Source organism: Physeter macrocephalus, chromosome 15 (genome assembly GCF_002837175.3).
Source record: "Physeter macrocephalus isolate SW-GA chromosome 15, ASM283717v5, whole genome shotgun sequence".
Lineage (NCBI taxonomy): Eukaryota > Metazoa > Chordata > Mammalia > Artiodactyla > Physeteridae > Physeter > Physeter macrocephalus.
Window position 1 is genome coordinate 78,069,198 of NC_041228.1, and position 19,267 is coordinate 78,088,464.

At 44.1% G+C, this 19,267-nt stretch overlaps 1 protein-coding gene across 3 annotated transcripts in view; it reads right to left on the bottom strand.

The window, feature by feature from the left end:
* Window positions 1-6,147: 6,147 nt before the first annotated feature.
* Window positions 6,148-19,267, bottom strand: part of RGS20 (regulator of G protein signaling 20) — a 77,092-nt gene continuing 63,972 nt past the window's right edge. For all 3 annotated transcript variants that reach the window (XM_007105247.1, XM_024127059.2, XM_024127060.1), the window contains 3 exons: window positions 15,840-15,926; window positions 10,527-10,761; window positions 6,148-6,336 (listed from right to left, as the gene is read on the bottom strand). In XM_007105247.1, coding sequence (XP_007105309.1) covers window positions 6,148-6,336; window positions 10,527-10,761; window positions 15,840-15,926 — 511 coding nt within the window. The remainder of the gene's footprint in view (window positions 6,337-10,526; window positions 10,762-15,839; window positions 15,927-19,267) is intronic.

A 19,267-nucleotide genomic window follows, 5' to 3' on the forward strand; every position in this document is an offset into this window, starting at 1 on the left:
TAAACAGTTCATGACTTAACTTTGATTTGGAAATCTGTGCTGACCAAGGACTTTATGGTTTATATAAATCATTAACGCTGTGGCCTTTCCATATGGAGACTAATGGAGCACATTTCTGTCCTGACTCTCTTTTTGTCACACAAGAATGAGGTTGTGGAACAGACTAATAGGTGGGTTGCAACGCAGCTCATTTGCAGGAAGGACCTTACAGTTAAGTGTGTGCCATCTGTTTTGTTAGGAATAAGAAAAAATGATTTTCACACTTGGTCTAGCACATCTTAAGGCCACTGTTACAAAGTCCACGTTTCATTGTGCTCCTCCGTCTGTGCTCTCAAACCTCTATAGAGAGATCTGAGTGCCTGCTTTTGCACTGCCCTTCGCTCCCTCTTCTCCACTGCTTACTGCAGGTCAGTTTGATGTGATAGAGAAAACAACATCTAAAAGTCCATGTTCAGACCCCACATAGAGGAATTGGCCCACTGGTACCATCCCACCTCTACTTTGTCAGGTCACAGAGTAACCTTTTATCATTTGAAAAATAACGTGCATTTTTGAAAGAATGAATTTAATAAGAATAAAATAGTCCCCATAGAGGAATTGGCCCACTGGTACCATCCCACCTCTACTTTGTCAGGTCACAGAGTAACCTTTTATCATTTGAAAAATAACGTGCATTTTTGAAAGAATGAATTTAATAAGAATAAAATTAAAATAGTCCCACTTTTAAATTAAGTGATCCATTTTTAAATTTGTTAATTCAATAAAGTTTCTTGTTATTAATCATGTATCACATTTTGTCACTTTCATTTAGATATTGATGCTTGCTTTATTTTTTGTTTAAAAAGTTCTACTTTCCCAACTATTAAGGTGATTTTAAAGTCCAGTTTTAATTAAGTGATGGCTGCCTGGTTGTAAGTATTAAGGGACTAGTATTGAGCAGTAGTACAGAGCACGTTTGTCTTCTTTCCTGGACCCCTGGTGAGGGATGCAGGCCGGTTCTGAGCAGAGCACGTGAGTGCATCCCTTGTGTGCACTTCAAGTAATATGAGAGACCAAATAGTGAACCTTATATTGGAAAATGCCAGCCAGTTATAAAGTAACTGGAAGTGAATGTTCTCAAGGGTAATATTTGCTAACGTCTATTCCCAGGACAAAGTCGCTGTGTTAAATGAACGTATATAGGAAGTAAGTTAGAAAGGTGTAGTGGCAGTTAACGAAGCACTGTCCCAGGAAAGCAGAAAATCGGCACCTTGGTTTTCCTGCCCACCTGAGGGTGATGAGCGTTGGTATGAACATTGAGAAGCCATGGCGGGAGTTCTGAAATGCTTACATACACGGAGACGTCAAATCTGTGGATGCCTCACAGGTGGAAGAATGTTTAAAGTGTTAACAAGACTAGAGTTTGACAGTGATTGTCTACAGGTCAGAGTGAAACTCGGGGATTTGAGTTGAATTATCAAAATAAAAACTAGAGTTAAAGTGATGAGATTTAAGGAATTTTCATCAACAGTTCTCTTTCTTGCCCCCGGCGGGCCCCACCTCCACCCCATTTAGCTGGAGCAAATTAGCCATTCGAGAAGAATTGAGTATCCCACTGGGAAATGTAATGTGAATAGTCACTGACATAAAATCCACATATTTCTGTAAGCTTCAAAAATAAGCAGAGTGGCAGTACCAACACTGAAGATGCTGCCTCACGGTGAGTAGGACAGAGTTACTGCCTGATGAGTCCCTCGGTAGTAATGGAAGAATTAGGCTGAAGGAAGCTTAAGTGAAATCAGTCCAGAGCTGTAGACAGGTGTTGCTCGGAAGTCTCCCCGTGTGGCTGTGCTGTGGCCAATAGCTGTAACTTGGGGAAGGTGGAGTCCATACGTTTTTATGGGAAACTTGTTCACTGCTGTATTTAGCCCTTAGAAGAATGGGCGTCACATAGGAGGTGCGTGTGAAGTAGTTTTTCTTGGTTCTGTTTGTGTTACCTTTCTTGACCGTGTGGAGCTGGGACCTGACGACTGTTCCACGATTGAGGACCTGCGGGAGGAGGGTAGGTAAATAGTGTTGGCCATGTTTTAGACTCCAGCTCCCGAGGAAGAAGTAACAAGCTCGAGTCTCGGGAGGTTTCTTTTGGTACTGAAGTTCTGCATGCGACAGTTTGATTATTAATTAAATAAATGTTCGGATCGGACCTGTGTACTCTGGTACTTGTTCATCCAGTTGGGGGATGGAAAATGAAAGCACAGGTGACTGCTTCCAATGACTTGTTCTGCTTTCTCTCCCCAGGGCTATAAAAAGACAGCTAATTATGATTATTTTATCCATACTGTTCATTTTAAAAACTTTTTGTGTTTTTAAGTAGATAATTATTTTTTTATTCAGACTTCCCATTCTGAGGCTAATCAAGTTTTAACTGCTAGTTTTCTTATAGTTAATATTTTGATTATTTATTCGCCTTTCCAGAATGTTCCACTGGGACAGTTAATTCAAGTGGATGGATTTATAATGTCAAGGCCCCAATTTCATTCCCTATGAGATTAAGTTGGCATTACTCAGGAAGAACCCTGTTTGATGACTGCTGTACTTTAGATGATTCAAAATTGAAATTTTTTGATTACACATGTCAGGAAAGAAGCTTAATGGTTTAGCTCCAAATTTGGTAACTAACAGGAAAAAAAAAAAACCTGACTGACTTGTGTAAGACAGTATCATCTTTATATATGAAGAATGATTTTTTTAAAATGTTTAATTTGTCATGTTCAGTGAGAAAAACTGGCCACCTGAGCCTTTGTGAGTTCTAAAAACAGAGAGGCCTGCTGGACGGCTACTCAAATACCAGCCCGGGAAACTGGCTGGATCACCTTCACTTCTATGTCAAAGTCGTGAACTAGAGAAAATGATCTCCCTGGCTCTGTAGTTTTCTCTGTACGTTGGCGTGTGTGTACATGCTCATACCGGGCTATCTAGTCCTCTTTTCCTTGGAAATGGGCCCTTGCGTAGCGGTTAAGAGCGTGGGCTTCTGGTCTGCCCAGGTTCAAACCCAGCTGCCATGTACCAGCTGTGAGACTGACCAAGTACTTCACCCCTCTCACTGCTCACCTGTAAAGATGAGCATCCTACCATAGAGGGTTGTAAGGACTAAACCATAATTTACAGCAATAAGACTTTGGAACGGTATCCAGTTCCATTGATGAGAAGACTCTTTTTGGGAATGGCCATTATTAACGTTATAAATGGACACACATTATACATACCCTACAGTTTGTTGTTTTAGCTTAGAACACTCCCTGCCAGTGCATGGAGATGTACGACAGTCACCTTCACCGTAGGGCAAGCAATCTGCGGGTATATACCATTCCCTTGAAAACCTATTCCCCTGGGGGTAGATTTTGATGTTTTGTCGGGTGGATTCAGCTAGTTGACATGTGCATGCAGAATGATATTGCCAGATTGCTTTCCAAAAAGACTAGTTCACCCACCTGCCAACAGCGTAGGAATGCCCATTTCCTGACACCTTGCTAATGCTGGATATGAGCTATCCTTGTGACTTCCGCAAACCTAGGGGGGGAACGGTAACCACTGTCATCTCGTTCTGAGTTCACATGATTATCACTTTGTGTATGTTGTGTTCATATTTTCTTGTTTTCTAGCCAGTTGATTTTTTTCCATTAATGGTTTATATTGTGTTTTTCCTTTTCTGTCTATAGAGTTGTCTAATTTGTAGGCACTCCTAATACATTCTGCGTAGTAATCTTGAGTGTGTTTTATAGCGTAATATTTGTGTTTTCATTCTTTTATGTTGTACAGAATTTAAATTTTTACATAATCCAATCTCAGTGTTTCTTTTATGGTTTCTAGATTTTACGTTTTGCTTAGATGCTTTCCATCTGAAGTTACAAAAATATTGCCTACATTTTCTTCCAATATTCTTATAATATTCTTTTAGACCTTTAAACCATTTGGAATTTATATTTGTTTATATATACATTTTTTCCAAATGGAGAGCCAACCATCCCAACAAGATCAGCCTGTCAAATTTTACATAAAATTTTTTTAAACCTTGGAGTTGCATTGAAGGTGAGTCCAAAGAAGCTTCCAATGTGGAAGGAAGTCAAGGGGGATGGAATCGAAGAGCCGACTCTAGGCAGCACCCACTCTGGGGCCTGCTGCGTCCCCAGAAGCACCCCCCGGCTCTCCCTGCACCGGTATGGGGACGATGAGTTCCTCTAACGGTCCTTCGGGAGCGCTGGCTTCTCTCCACCTGGCAGGGATGTGTGCTCAGCCCTGCTCAGGCTGTAGCCCTCCAGCCAGTCCCTGTGTTGACAAATCCCCCGTCAATACTCCAGCCTAAAGCCTGGGCCCCCGGCTCCAGCTACTCCTCCACATCTTTCACATCTCCACTTACCTCCTACTTCACAGGCCAGAACTGGACCATTTGGGGTTTGCTCCAAGTATCAATGCCTTCCCTACACCTCCGCACCCCCCCCCCCACTCTTCTTGTTCTGTAGGTTGTAGCTCTGGTGTCACCTCCGCCCGCAAAGCTTCCCGTAGCCTCCAGGGCTTCCAGAGCTCAGCTCTTCTCTGGGTCGGTACTCCACTGCCATCGCCACCGCCCCATACGTCTGTCATCCTTACTTGGATGTAAACAGCTGGAGGGCAGCGTTGACGCCTTGATCCCAGTGACGTCCTCTTTGTCTAAGGAAAAAATGGGGCCCTAGAACATGGAGTCAGAATTAAGATGCAAACTCTAATACAGAGGATGGATAAACAGCAAGGTCTTGGTGCACGGCACAGGAAACTCTATTCAGTATCCTGGGGTAAACCATAATGGAAAAGAATAGGAAAAAGAATCTATATACGTATAACTGAATCACTTTGCTGTACAGCAGAAATTAACCCAACATTGTAAATCAACTCTACTTCAATAAAATTTTTTAAAAAATAGAAGCACACGAGGCGTTGACTCCTTGAAAAGGAGGAAAGAGCACCTTCTCTGGGACCGGGCTGTGAAGGTGGGCATAGACCTTGATCCACGCAGATTTACAGGTCACGTGAGAAGGTGCAGGGTTAGCGGCACGGTTTTCACAGTAAATGGGGAGGTGAGGTGTTTTGCTGAGAATGAGGATGAGGGCTTAGGGTCGAAGAGCATCATGAAGGGACCATCAGGCTGGAGGGCCAGGGAGGGAGTGACCAAGAGGAGGGCCGTCCCACTAGGGCGTCGCGTAAATCACGCTCCAACCCACTACTCAAACTACTCCGGATTCTGGATGCCTTTCTTTCCCATTCATCCTAGTGGTGGGTTTCTTCAGGATGGTTTAGGCCTACAAACCCGTCTTTTTACCTGTGAGCTATGAAGTTATCCTGTTCACCTGTGATAAAAATAGTGGGATCTAAAAAGAAAATCCTAGTCTGGGAGCTAGAAGAGAATCTTGCGTGTGTCCCCACTTACTTAATCTTGTATTTCCCAAATAGTGACATGTGAAAAAAAGATGGAGATAAAACTCTTGTGCTTTATTTTTTTAGAGTGAAAATGCCCATATTTCTTTCAATAGTAAAAATGGAGATATGCTTATTTGAACGTTTTGTGATGAACACCACCTACGTGAAAATTCATTCTTCAGGTTGGCAGATTCTGGTAATAAAGGTAACTTTTCAACAAAAGCATTTTCTAAGCAGTACTTCTCTTATCAAACATTTGAGGCGGATCCACTTCAGAGCCCAGGGCTTTACATTAACCATGTAAGATACGCACATAATATGCATCTACAGACATGTATCCTAAGATAAAGTAGAATACCAGTTTTACAGGTAGCGGTCACATCTTTATAAAATGGGAATTTGGGTCCTGTTCCCATGGATGTACACGCTGCAGGCAGTGTCGTGTCTTCTTGTGTATCCTTTGTCACTGAGAAAGTGCTACTGTCATTGTACGTGTAAATATACTACCTTTCTACACAGCCATACCCCATTTTTCTCAAAAGTATCACAAAAGGTGGCCGCAATTTACTTGAATATACAGCCTTCTGCAGAAGGAAGAGTCTGTTATTAAAATAACCCGAGTATGACCCAGCAGAAGACACTACTGCCTCTAACCTCCCTGTCCTACACGGAGTCCACGAGTTCTTTGTTTTATTATTAATAAATATTTTGAACATCCTAGGCTTCCACTGCTTTCTCAGATAAGGAGCGAAGCAGGTCTTTGTAGAGAGCAGAGTTCATGAACCGGGGGTACGAGTCCCTGTGCATCAAGGTGTAGATCTGCAGCTGGGCGTCGTCGAAGATGTGCGGGGATGGCTCGGCCATGCTTCTGTTGATGGTCTCCCTCACGCGGGAGTCCAGGCTGACCTGCCGGCGGGGACACATGGGGCTGTGTCAGACAAGGGGCTCTTTGGACATACACCCCAACTCCCATACCTTGTTTGGTTTTTTTAAAAATCCCAGATCCAACAAGGTCATCCCCAAACCTAAGCTGTTGAAAGAGGAACTGAACACAATGAACAGTGGTTCCAAACTTCAGAGGCATCAGAAGCCCGTGGAAGGCTCGTTAAAAGAGTGTGGGCCCCCCCCCCCCAGAGCTTCTGACCCAGTGGATCTGGGGGCGGCTGACAATTTGTATTTCTCATGAGTTCTCTCGGTGATGCCGGTGGGGCTCGCACTGCTTTAGAAAACAACGACGCTGCTCTACTTCTTTAAAATGAGGGGCTGTGGCCGCAAGGAAGAAAGGTAGCGCACACTGACTTACCGCTGGCTCATTGCCTACGAACACTAGGGCTAAAACCTGGAGCTCCAGGCTGGGGTCACGCAGAAGTGACCCGAAGCACCGTGGAAGGGTCAGTGCCGCGGGCTTGGGGCTTAACTCCCGGCTCTGTCGCTGTTTAGCTGTGGACCTCAGGCATAGTGAACTGTGCCCTGAAGAACTGCTCCGTAGGGACCTCCCCGGCGGTCCAGTGGTTAAGACTCCGAGCTCCCAGTGCAGGGGGCGTGGGTTCGAGCCTTGGTCGGGGAACTAAGATCCCGCATGCCGCGTGGTGCGGCAAAAAACCCCAGACCACCTGCTCCATAAAGTAGGGGTGGCGAAGGTGGTGGCTGGTCAGGGCTTAAGGAGAATGAATTCAAAGTGGGGGGAGTCCACGAGGTCCCGGGAGACGCTGCTGGCTCCTTGCACTCCGATGTCTTCTCGTCCTGGACGAAGCGCATCCCAGAGCCGAGCGGCCCGCGGGAGCCAGACAGCCGAGAACAGGACAGCACCACCAAGATGGGCTCACACGCCTTCTCTGCCGTGAGGAACCTCGGCTGGACCGTCTCTGCACCAGGGGGGCAGGACAGACACGCAACGCGCGTGCTGCTGTTTAGTATAAAACTGAAAGTGTGCTCATCCAAGTCACTGAGCACGGGCTTCAGTGATCTGTCTTTCCAGATGCATCTATCCGCCTCCTCCTGGGAAGCCCCTCTGCCTGCCCACATTGCTCAAACCTAACCTCAGAACAGGGGCCCAGCGTCTCCGGGATGCTCGGGAAGGGCCGGGACCGCTTATTCCCCGAGGTCAGGGTCCTGCGCACCCTCTGGCTCCCTCTGGCTCTGTAATGGGCACAAAGCCCTGCTGACGCCGCCTCCTGGACGCGGCTCGAAGCCGGCCACCTCCCCCTCCTCTCTGCCGTGACCCTCGTGGAGGTCAGCCGCCACCTGGACGGCATCTGTTCACCGGTCTCCTGACCGGCCTCGGGCCGGCAGTCCAGGGCCTCTCCGCACCACCCCCGGCCGCAGCACTCGGCTCCAGACCTCGTGCCGGTGCCGGCGGGCTCAGGGTCAGGCGCAGAGCTTGCAAGTTCCAAGCTGAAACCTGGGAGGCCCTTTAGGGCCTGCCCCCGCCGGCTCCCCGCTGCGCCTCACTATTCCACTCAAGAACTCAAGGAACTTGGCATTCGCCTGGAATTTAAAGAAAGAAGGAGCGAGGACTAGCTCGTCTTTGTGCTAGGAGGCTGTCTCGGGGAACTGTCTAGAATGGCCTGGCTACGTGTACTTCTCTGTCAGGTCTTGGTTTCCACGTCGCTCCCCGGTCCTGGGAAGCCTCCCAGCCACCCTGAGCTGAACCCCACGGCTGCCCTCACCACCAGGCCGTGCCCTCCTAGAAGCTTCCGGAGTGTGAGGGCCCAGGTCTTAGGAGCTCAGCTCCTGCCAGAGGGGGGACTCGACACTCACTGTGGGCTGAGAGGAGAAAGCCCCCTGCTTGCTCTTGTTAGAAAATTAGACTAAGCGTGGGACTTCCCTGGTGGTGCAGTGGTTAAGAATCCACCTGCCAATGCAGGGGACATGGGTTCGAGCCCTGGTCCGGGAAGATCCCACATGCCGCGGAGCAACTAGGCCCGTGCACTACAACTACTGAGCCTGTGCTCTAGAGCCCACGAGCCACAACTACTGAGCCCGCGAGCCACAACTACTGAGCCCGTCTGCCACAACTACTGAGCCCGTGCGCCTAGAGCCCGTGCTCCACAACAAGAGAAGCCACCGCAATGAAAAGCCCGCGCGCCGCAACGAAGAGTAGCCCCCCGCTCAGAGAAAGCCCGCGCGCAGCAACAAAGACCCAATGCAGCCAAAAATAAATAAATTTTAAAAGTACATTCTAGTTCACAAACAGTTAAGGTGCAAATGGAACTGTGTGATTCTCTACAACCTCCATCTGAAGACCGTCCCTCAAGTGCTGGTGGAGACAGGGTCTGCTCAGGACGGGAAATGGACACAGGGTTGCTGAGGGTGGTCACCCGGGGTGAGCCCGCTCTGCCCGGCGTGGGCAGGGCTTCACATCGTCCCCCTGTCACTCTTCCCAAATGTTCAGGCAAGTGGGGACCTCCCCTTCCTGCACAGGAGGGAACCGAGGTGCAGAGAGGCTCAGAAACACACCCGAGGTCATGCAGCTATTAAATGAGAGAACTGGGGCTCGAACCCCAGTGCATCTGACCCCAAGGTCTATGCTCTTAAACTTTTCAAGCTTTTACATTTCAAGTAATAGATGCTTATATTTGGGAGGAAAGGGTCGTCTTTTTGTATCATCTTTGCTTTACAAATTTGCCAAGTTTTTTGGTTGTATAATGCTTTGAAAGACAGTGAAGAAAAACCTTGCCTTAAAAAATAAAAAGGAAAGTCATGAGAAAATAAAAATTGTGGAAGGCATACATTAAAGGACAAAAATTCTCTTGCTTTTTGTTAACCCCAAATGGAAAAAACTTTCTGAACGTCATATCCGTACATCTGTCAATGGATTATCTCCAACGTACTGCAAACTTAAGGAAGCGAAATTGAGTGCCACTGTCTTTCTCCCAAGCATGGTCCCCACCCTGTCTGCCTAAACCAGACGTGCAGTCATTCCAGACTCAGTTCAAAGCCATCCTCTCTGGCTTCTCTTCAGCTGGCCTGGTTGGACCATCGTCATGTCTGGGTTGGAATTCGTCCTCTAACTGGCCTCTGCCTCTGGTCTTCTTTTCCTAATCTATCATGTGGTCTTCAGAAATCCAAGTTTGGTGATATTTCCAGGCGAAAATCCAAGCTCTTCCCGGGATAAACCTCAGCAAGCCTCAGCCTGGTCCGCAAACCTCTCCATGCTCTCGGACCATCCTCTTTTCCTAAACGTTCCTCCTGCTGTTGGCCACCGGCCCCAATTGTTTGGTAAGCACTCTACACCTCAGCCACCAACCTTCTGACGCTTTCACTGTTCCTGTGACCCCATGCTCTTATCCTTGGCCCATCTAGTCCTGTCCCCTGGGATGCCTTCATCCCACTGCGTTTCTGGTAATTTCCTCCTCGTTATCCTTGGCCCATCCATGGCCTCTCCAGGTATCTCTTCCTCATCCCCCCCGCCCCCCAGTGATGGCTCGTCCCCCAGCCCGTCACGACCCCAAGACGTCGCACCCGGGGCCCCATGTCTGCTGCCCCCTTGTCTGTGAGCTCCTGACAGGAGAGGCTCTGTTTTATTAGCTTCACATATTCTGAGCAGCACATGTGGGATTTTACCATCGGAGCTACAAGGCACTTAGGTCTGAGGCCACCCTAACCTCCTAGATTTTAGATTTGGAAGAATGAAAACCGAGAGATGGAAACTTGACGATTTCACTCATCTGATCATGTCTCTGATGTAACAAAGGGGCACTCTGGGGGGAACCTCTGCCACATCAGCATCATGTTCGAGATGCTCTTTCCATCTAAAATCAGGAAACCTGTAAACAAGATTTTGCTCAGATTAAAAGGATAATTTTATTTAAAGGAATGCTTATAGGGTGTCATTTAAAAACAGCGTTTACAGCAAAATGCATAGACGCCTACTTCTAGAGAATCGGATGAAAGTTATAGATACTTTTCCCAGAAAAATGCACACAGCCTTTGACTGATTTCGGGGAGCACTTGGCCCCCATTGGTGGGGCCACCCCCCAAGGCGTTTGAACACTGTGAATGGTGGAGCAGCCCTAACCAGGCCGGGTGACCAGACACGGAAGGGGTTCCGTTCACCCACGGCCTCCTGGGGGACGTTTCTGGTGGGTACGTACCTCTTTCGGAGAAAGAATAGAAACGTAGTCTTCATATATTATTCTTGCTTTCTCTTCAATCATGGTTTTATGAGCTTCTTTTTTCAGTTCCTCACACGCCATCCAGAAGAGCATGTTTTCTTCACTGAACTCCGTTCGGAGAAACTCCCGGAAGGCGTTCCTTCCCGCGGCCGTGAGCATAAGCGCGTCGAAGGACTGGGCCCAGGCGCTGGCCTCCTGCAGGGTGGGACCCGGGCTGGGCGGGGGCGGGAGAAAGGGGCCAAGGGGGCAGAGGTATTGACGGCTGATGTGAATTTCATCCCGAGAAACGTGTCTTTTTCGCTCTGAGAATGAAAATGTGCCCTTAGGCCCTTTTAGGCAGAGAAAGAGCTGCTCTCATTTCCTTGCGCCTTCGGCAGAAACACACGTGGCACTTTCCAGCTGTCTAGCTGGGCGGCACCACTGCTGCCAAAGGGCCTGCAAACCAAACTGCTGGAATAACCGCTGAGAACAAGCCTGTACATACATCTAGGCACATCCTGGCAAAGACTTTAAATTATAAAAGTAAAACAAAAAATTCTTAACAACCATCTGACCACAAACTCCCCAGGCGGCTGTGATCGACCCAAGTCAGACGTGACCACCTGGCTTCCAGAACAGTCATGGGGCAGTGTCTGCCCTGGGTTCTAAAAGATTCAAAAGAGAATGTTAAAGAGAAAAAGAAAAGAAGATAAGTTATGTCCAGTAACTGCAAGTGATGAACGGCGATGACAAAATCAGCACTTACGGATTCACCTTTTACCTGGAGACCTAGGCCGTCGGCAAGCACTGCGCTCACCTGGGTGCTAGGTCCACACACTGCCCTCTGGACGCCCCCCTCCATCCCCGATGGAACTGCTATTCTCGATTTGGGGGCTTACCCTGTTTTAGTTTATTTTTACTTACATTTTCATTATACTGAGGTCAGAAAACACAGTCTGTTTAACAATGATCCTTATTAATTTATTTTCCCTTACCCTTTTTTTTCACAGTTTTTACGTATGGATGTATCCCTGAAGAATATATTCTTTAGTGTTTTTTTTTTTTTAGTGTTTTTTTTTTAAAGACTCTGCTTTTATTTTTATTTTATTATTTATTTATTTATTTACTTATTTCTTTATTGGCCGTGCCTCGAGGCTTGTGTGATCTTAGTTCCTTGACCAGGGGTTGAACCCATGCCCCAGCAATGGAAGCGCAGAGTCCCAACCACTGGACCGCCCGGGAATTTCCCTTCCTGGACAATTCTGATAGTTGAATTCAGCCTACTCATTTTTGTGATTCCATGTTTAATGGGTTTAAACATTTCAGAGACCATTATTTTATATTTGATTGCAGATAAGTCTAACATCTGAAATCTTTTGGCCTCTAGATCCAAGTGTTGTTTCTCCTGACTCTCATTTGTGGTAGGTTGTGTCCTTCTAGTTTTGTAATTTTTGGTTGGTCTTAATCTTTGGGAAACTGAGAGTCACATTTGATGGTATTCCCTTTCCTCCAGAGAGGATGTGTGTGTGCTTCCTATTGACTGGGGACCACTTCTGCTCCTTTCGTGGACCAGGGCTGAATCCTAGAATCCTGGCTTTAAGCTCCTTGCCCCGCCCCCTCTGCACTGGCTCTGAGAGAAAAAACCCTTCTGTCCTGTGCTTAGCAGTCACTGCTCAGGGCTTTGCTTACTTTTTATTTGGTTTTGCTTTTCAGGTGCTTTGTCCTTTTCCTTACTTTCTGTGAGCCCAGTGTTGCAAAAACTTTTAGACTTATGCAAAATCTGTTCTTCTGTCTTGGGAAGGCCCCCAGATGATCTCATCTGCCACACTGCCAAAGGCTCTCCATTTAGTTTTGGGGGGTAAACAGTGTATCGCCAAGAATTTGATATGTAGCGAACTTGTCCGAATTATATGATGATGATAGAAAAAACTCTCTCCCATATGCAAAGTTTACAATGTAAATTCTATGTCCTTTTCCTATCTTTAAGATGGATTATAAGTGACCCAGCAGAGAAACATCAGTGAAAAGCTGAAGACCAGAGAGTTCCCTGGTGCCCCAGTGGTTAGGATTCCGTGCTTTCATTGCCATGGCCCAGGTTCAATCCCTGGGTGGGGAGCTGAGATCCCATAAGCCGCGCCGCACGGCCAAAAAAAATTAAAAAGCTGAAGACCAGACAAAATGGGTCATAGAAAGCGAGTAGTCAGCTGAGCCAGCAGTGAGACACAGCCAGATAAACAGTCATTTCAAGTTTAGTTTCAGAGTTAGATTCTGTGTGTATAGATGAATCCTACGTAAGTACAACTGTGTGGAAATGCACTGACAGTTCCTCTGAGGATACGTAAAAAAACTGTTGATGGTTTATATTTGGAGATTGGGACACAAGGTCTGGAGTAGGAGGACAAATGAGCTTTTATTGTAAACCTTTTATATTGTCTGATTTCTTTTTTTATAACAGGTGTTTAAGCTTTTCATCATGAAAACAGTATTCTGTATGAAAACATACATCTCTATCATAACCAGTAAAATTAGTTTTGAAAGCAATATATATATATATATATATATATATATATATATATATACACATGTTTTTCGGCTATGTCGCTTGTGGGATCTCAGTTACCCCACCAAGGATTGAACCTGGGCCACAGCAGTGAAAGCCCAAAATCCTAACCACTGAACCACCAGGGAACTCCCTGAAAGAAATATTTTAAAAGATGCTTAAAAGATAATTTAAAAATAGTAACTTAAAGCAATCTACATAAAAATACCAGATTCGGGCTTCCCTGGTGGCACAGTGGTTGAGAATCTGCCTGCCAATGCAGGGGATACGGGTTCGAGCCCTGGGCTGGGAAGATCCCACATGCCGCAGAGCAACTGGGCCCGTGAGCCACAACTACTGAGCCTGCGCGTGTGGAGCCTGTGCTCCGCAACAAGAGAGGCCGCGATAGTGAGAGGCCCGCGCACCGCGATGAAGAGTGGCCCCCGCTCGCCGCAACTAGAGAAAGCCCTCGCACAGCAACGGAGACCCAACACAGCCCAAAATAAATAAATAAATAAATTTATTTATTTATTAAAAAAAAAATACCAGGTTCTTTTTCTTTTTGTTTTTTGTTTTTATTTGTGGTACGCGGGCCTCTCACTGCTGTGGCCTCTCCCGTTGCGGAGCACAGGCTCCGGACACGCAGGTTCAGCGGCCGTGGCTCACGGGCCCAGCAGCTCCGCGGCATGTGGGATCCTCCCGGACCGGGGCACGAACCTGCGTCTCCTGCATCAGCAGGCGGACTCTCAACCACTGCGCCACCAGGGAAGCCCCCAGGTTCTTTTTAGATAGGTTAATTAAATTGGCAAGGCTTAGTAAAGAATGCTAAATTTTAAAAAATAGAATGCTAAGTTATGTTCCTTAAATATGGGGATTCAAAATATATCTTCTTACTCCTTTTAATTTAAGAAATACATATAAAAGAATGACTGAAAAACTTAAGGGTAATCAGTAGTACCCTTTAAAAAAGGAGAAAGAGAGAGAGAGAGAGAGAGGGAGGGAGAAAACGTATATTTTCCATAGTACCAAAGAACCTAGGAGCAAAGAAAGCACAGTTCATACAATTAAAAAAAAAAAAAAAAAGGAAATAATTAGGGGGTATCGTAAGTAGACAGTCAACAAACATTCTAGAAGATTAAACATATCCGTAATCATCAAGACAACTGACCCAATGTAATTGGATTTTAATTCCCAGTTGAGTGACAGAGACTCAAACTGGGCGAAAATCCAACATAATGCTATTTCCGGGAAGCATACAAAATACTACCAAAAATTATAAACAAATAGACAGGCAAAGATACGTGAGGGAAATGCAGATCAATAAGATTAATATCTAAATAGAAACGGAAGCAAAAGGCATCAACTTGGATAAAGAGTCATTTTACATTATTGGATATGATTGAGAACAAATAATGGCCGATATACATGGAATCCTTCCCTCTTGCCTGGCTCTGTTCTCAGTGCCTTACTGGTTACTCAATGCTCACGACAACCCTTCTTTGGCTGAGTCACAATACACTGTTATTATGCCCATTTTACACACAGGGAAACTGAGGCAGAATGTGGCTGCAAAGTGCCCAAGGTCATACAGGCAGGATGGACAGAGCCAGGACCAGATGAGGGCTTTCTGGTTCCAGACGGTACTCAAAGCCTCCAGCCTTGGTGCAGAATACAGTATACTGAAATATATAAGATAAAAGCTGTTTTTAACAGACTCATGAATTGTGGAAGATTTTACTATGCATCCTAGACTTTGAAATATCTGGGTAAAAAGAAATAAAATAAAGAATGAAGAAAAATAGTTTAAGTAAACTTTTAGGTTACTTGTTTTTTTCCCCCCTCAAAAATAAATACTTTAAGACAAGACCTATTTGAACAATGCTTTTAGGATATTTGTCTGTTGCCTGCAGTTATATTGGCATAACACAAAGAAAAGGAATAAGAATACGTAAGTGGAAGTAAATCCATAGATAATACAGGAAGGAAAAAAGACAACTTTAAAATTTGGCGTTATGGAAAGTAATTTGTGTGTTTTTCCAACTTTTTTCTCAAAATACTTAAAAAATAATACATTTCCTAAAGTATAAATTTATAGTTAAGAAAAAAAATGGACCTTTAAAATGTTCCTGAAACCCTAACTTGTGTATTTCATTATGTTCTTTTATTTAAAAAAGTAAATCACATAAAAATAAAATGATGTCGTATGTTTTGCCAAGAAGCATCAATTTCTATTTGTGATTAACAGGCATTAGATTAACAGTGGAACTGATTTTCCTCCCTGTCACACAGTGAATTAAAAGGGATTCTGCAGGGACTTCCCTGGCGGTCCAGTGGTTAAGACTCTGAGCTCCCAATGCAGGGGGCCCGGGTTCAATCCCTGGTTGGGGAACTAAGATCTTGCATGCCTCACGGCATGGCCACAAAATAAATAAATAAATAAATAAATAACTTAAAAAAAAAAAAAGAATTCTGCAGAGTGAAAATGTGATGCAACATTATGATTTGATATTATTAAATTGCAGTTAGAGAAACTGTGTGTTCTATTGAAATAAAAAATGCAAAAAAAAATCTGGTTGAGAATCTATGAGAGGATGGATGTTCACTAAACTTATTTTGATCATCATTTCATGATGTATACAAGTCAAATCATTATGCTGTTCTCCTTAGGCTTACACGGTGCTGAATGTCAATTATATCTCAATAAAACTGGAAGGAAAAAATAATAAGGTTGTCATTTCTGTCGATTTAGTGAGCTAAACACTATGAGATTTTACCTTTCTTCACAGGTGGGAAGGTCCTCTGTTCTGAGTTCATAGGAAGCATTCCTGACTCTCTGTTCCTCTTGGTTTCTAACAGTGAGACTGAAAGAAATAAGACAAACACGTGTTAGTTGAGATCCTTCTGTATCAAGGAAAGATTTTTTACAAATATTTCAGAGAACTCCAGGTTACCAAGTAGAATTAATTGCTTGATAAAAGTGACAATTCTTTGTTTTCTTAAGAAAACCAAAAGTATGACAATAAAGTCTTAGCAAAATTAATTCTATTTATAATACTATGGTCTACAGTCATTGAGAGAGTTTACATTTAGAATAGTAATTCTTTTCATAAAACATGTCCATTAGAAAGTAGTAAAAAGATCAGATTTTCAGGAATGTTTTTGGTTTTCATTTTGTTTCCTGAACCTTGAAAAAAGGTATACATTCTCCAGACTTTGTTTCCCAGTGAAAATGGAGATTTTATGTATTTACAGGCACACATATGAAAGAAAGCCAGGAAAGTGTACAATCAAAATCTCTATTGTATCTTTCAAGAGAGTTTGTTTCCTTATACACGTTTCATACCTTCATTTGTAAATTTATTCCAGGTATTTCTGTTGTTATACTAAATGGAATTTTCACTTCCATCTCATCTTCTAACTTTATTGTTTGTACGTTTGAAGGTAATTTCTTAATAGCTTTACTGAACCATCATTTTTACATCATAAAATTGCCTCTTTAAAGTGTACAACTCAGTGGTTTTTAGCATAATCACAAGGTTGTATGACCCTCACTACTATCTAATTTCACAACATTTTCATCACCCCGAAAAGAAGTCCCAGACCTGTTGGCAGCCACCGCTCATGACACACTACCTCTGACCTACACCAGCCCGCAACATACACTAATCTGCTTCCTGTCTCTAGAGATATGTCTATTCTTTTTCATTGAATGAAAGATTCTTTAAATTCTACAGTGCTTTACAATTTTCAAAAGTTTCAGACACATGATTTCATATAATCCCATAGTGACCCTTTTCTCCGCCACCCCTCTATGGCCGCTTCCCCTTCCCTCTCCCCAGTGGTAACCACTAGTTTGTTCTCTAAGACATGTCTATTCTGGATCACACCATATGTGGTCCTTGGTGGCTGGCTTCTTTCACTTGGCATACTGGTTTAAGGTTCATTCATGTTGTAGCATGTTTCACTACATTATTCCTTTTTGTGGCTGAATATTATTCCATTGTCTGGCTATATCACAATTTGTTATCCATTCATCGGCTGATGAACAGTTAGGTTGTTTGCACGTCGGGGCTATTTGTAAATAATTCCACTATGAACAGTCACGTACAAGTTTTTGTGTGGCTGTCTGTTTTTATTTCTCCTGTGTAGATACCCAGGAGTGGAAATGCTGTCATGTCGTAACTCTATTTTTAACATTTTGAGGAAGGCCCAAACTGTTCTCCAAAGCAGCTGCACCATTTCACACGCCCACCAGCAATGTTGGAGGGATCCAATTCCTTCACACCCTTGCCAACACTTACTGTTGTCTGTCTTTCTTATTCTAGCCATTTAGGTGGTTATGAAGTGGTATCACCTTGTGCTTTTGGTTTGCATTTTGCTAATGACTCATGACATTTGAGCATCTTTACAAGTATTTATCAGCTAGTTGTACATCTTCTTTGGAGACATATCTGTTCAGATCCTTCACCCATTTTTAAATTGGTTTGTCTTTTTATTTTTGAATTGTAATAGTTCTTTACATTCTGAAAGCTATTATTTTTTGTTAATTTGATTTCTCTCTTGTGTTTGTGTCAGCTTAGCAACAATTCCCCTGGCATTCTCAAGGGAATTCTCATATCATCAGCAAACAGGGAGCTTTTCCTCTTCTTTCCCAATTCTTAGGGCTCCAGTTGTTTTTTCTTGTCTGACCCCTAAAGCACAGTGTTGAATAGTAGGGAAGATCCTGGACAGCCTTGCCTTGTTCTTTTTTTAAAAAATTAACTAATTTATTTATTTTTGGCTGCATTGGGTCTTCGTTGCTGTGTGCGGGCTTTCTCTAGTTGCAGCGAGTGGAAGCTACTCTTCATTGCGGTGCGTGGGCTTCTCATTGCGGTGGCTTCTCTTGTTGCGGAGCACGGGCTCTTAGGTGCGCGGGCTTCAGTAGTTGGGGCACATGGGATTAGCTGCTCTGCGGCATGTGGGATTTTCCCGGACCAGGGCTCGAACCCGTGAGCCCTGACTTGGCAGGTGGATTCTTAACCACTGCGCCACCAGGGAAGTCCCCCTGGGAAGTCCCCCTTGCCTTGTTCTTGATTTTAGCAGGAATGCTTTTAGTTTCCCATTAATATCAAAATGGATTTTTATCAATGATTAGTTGAGTTTGCTTTATCTTACTATTGCCTCTGTACTGTCTTTTCTATTCTTTTATTATACCTTTCCTTAACATTCTTTACACCATTTTATAAGTCTTTTATTCTATTTTCAGGCACGTCTGCTTTATGAATTTTCAGTAATTGTGTGTAGCTCTATTTTTCTTTAACTGCAGTCATTAGACATGCAGGAACTCCTTTTTCTGGTTGCTTTCATGACGCCAGGGCTAACAGTTTCAGTAAATGATGGTTTCTTAAAACAAAAACAAAAACGAATTTGAAAGGCATCTGGGTGGTACTCTCTCTGCAGGAGTATTAATACTGCCCGACGTCACAGACTTCTTTCATAAGAGAAAACAGTACTACACAGTGGGTATGAAAAAGCAAAGAGGAAAAGGAAGGATGAATTTGACACAAGATTCTTAAAATAACTGTAAGTTGTATTATGAATAAATAATGCAATATGTACTTAAGCTTTGGCACTTTTTCCATGTCTCATTTTTTTAAAAGTAGGAATATTTCTTAGAAGACAATCTGTTCTTGAAAAACAGTAATATATTTTGTGTCAACTTTTTGAACCTGAATTTATTTTTATTGTTAAAGTAGAATAAGAAAATGTTGATAGAAGCCAAAATAGTTGCTCACCACTTTGAAGAAATATTCAATAAAAGAAGACCCCTGCTTAGGTCTCTTTTGGTTAAGTTTAGAGTTGCTATAAAGAGGAAAAATTTCTTCAGTCTTCTAGAAAGGAAAACAAAAAGTTTATTTTCAAGAGATCAAGACTCTGCATGACTTCTTTTATAAAATGAAACGCCTGAAGGCCAGAAAGCAGGATTCTGAGAAAGATAATACAAGGGCTTAGAAAACTAATTGCCATTTACCTTTCTTAAAAATGGACTCTTGTGGGCTTCCCTGTTGGCGCAGTGGTTGAGTGTCTGCCTGCCGATGTAGGGGACACGGGTTCGTGCCCCGGTCCGGGAGGATCCCACATGCCGCGGAGCGGCTGGGCCCGTGAGCCATGGCCGCTGAGCCTGCGCTCCGCAACGGGAGAGGCCACGGCAGTGAGAGGCCCG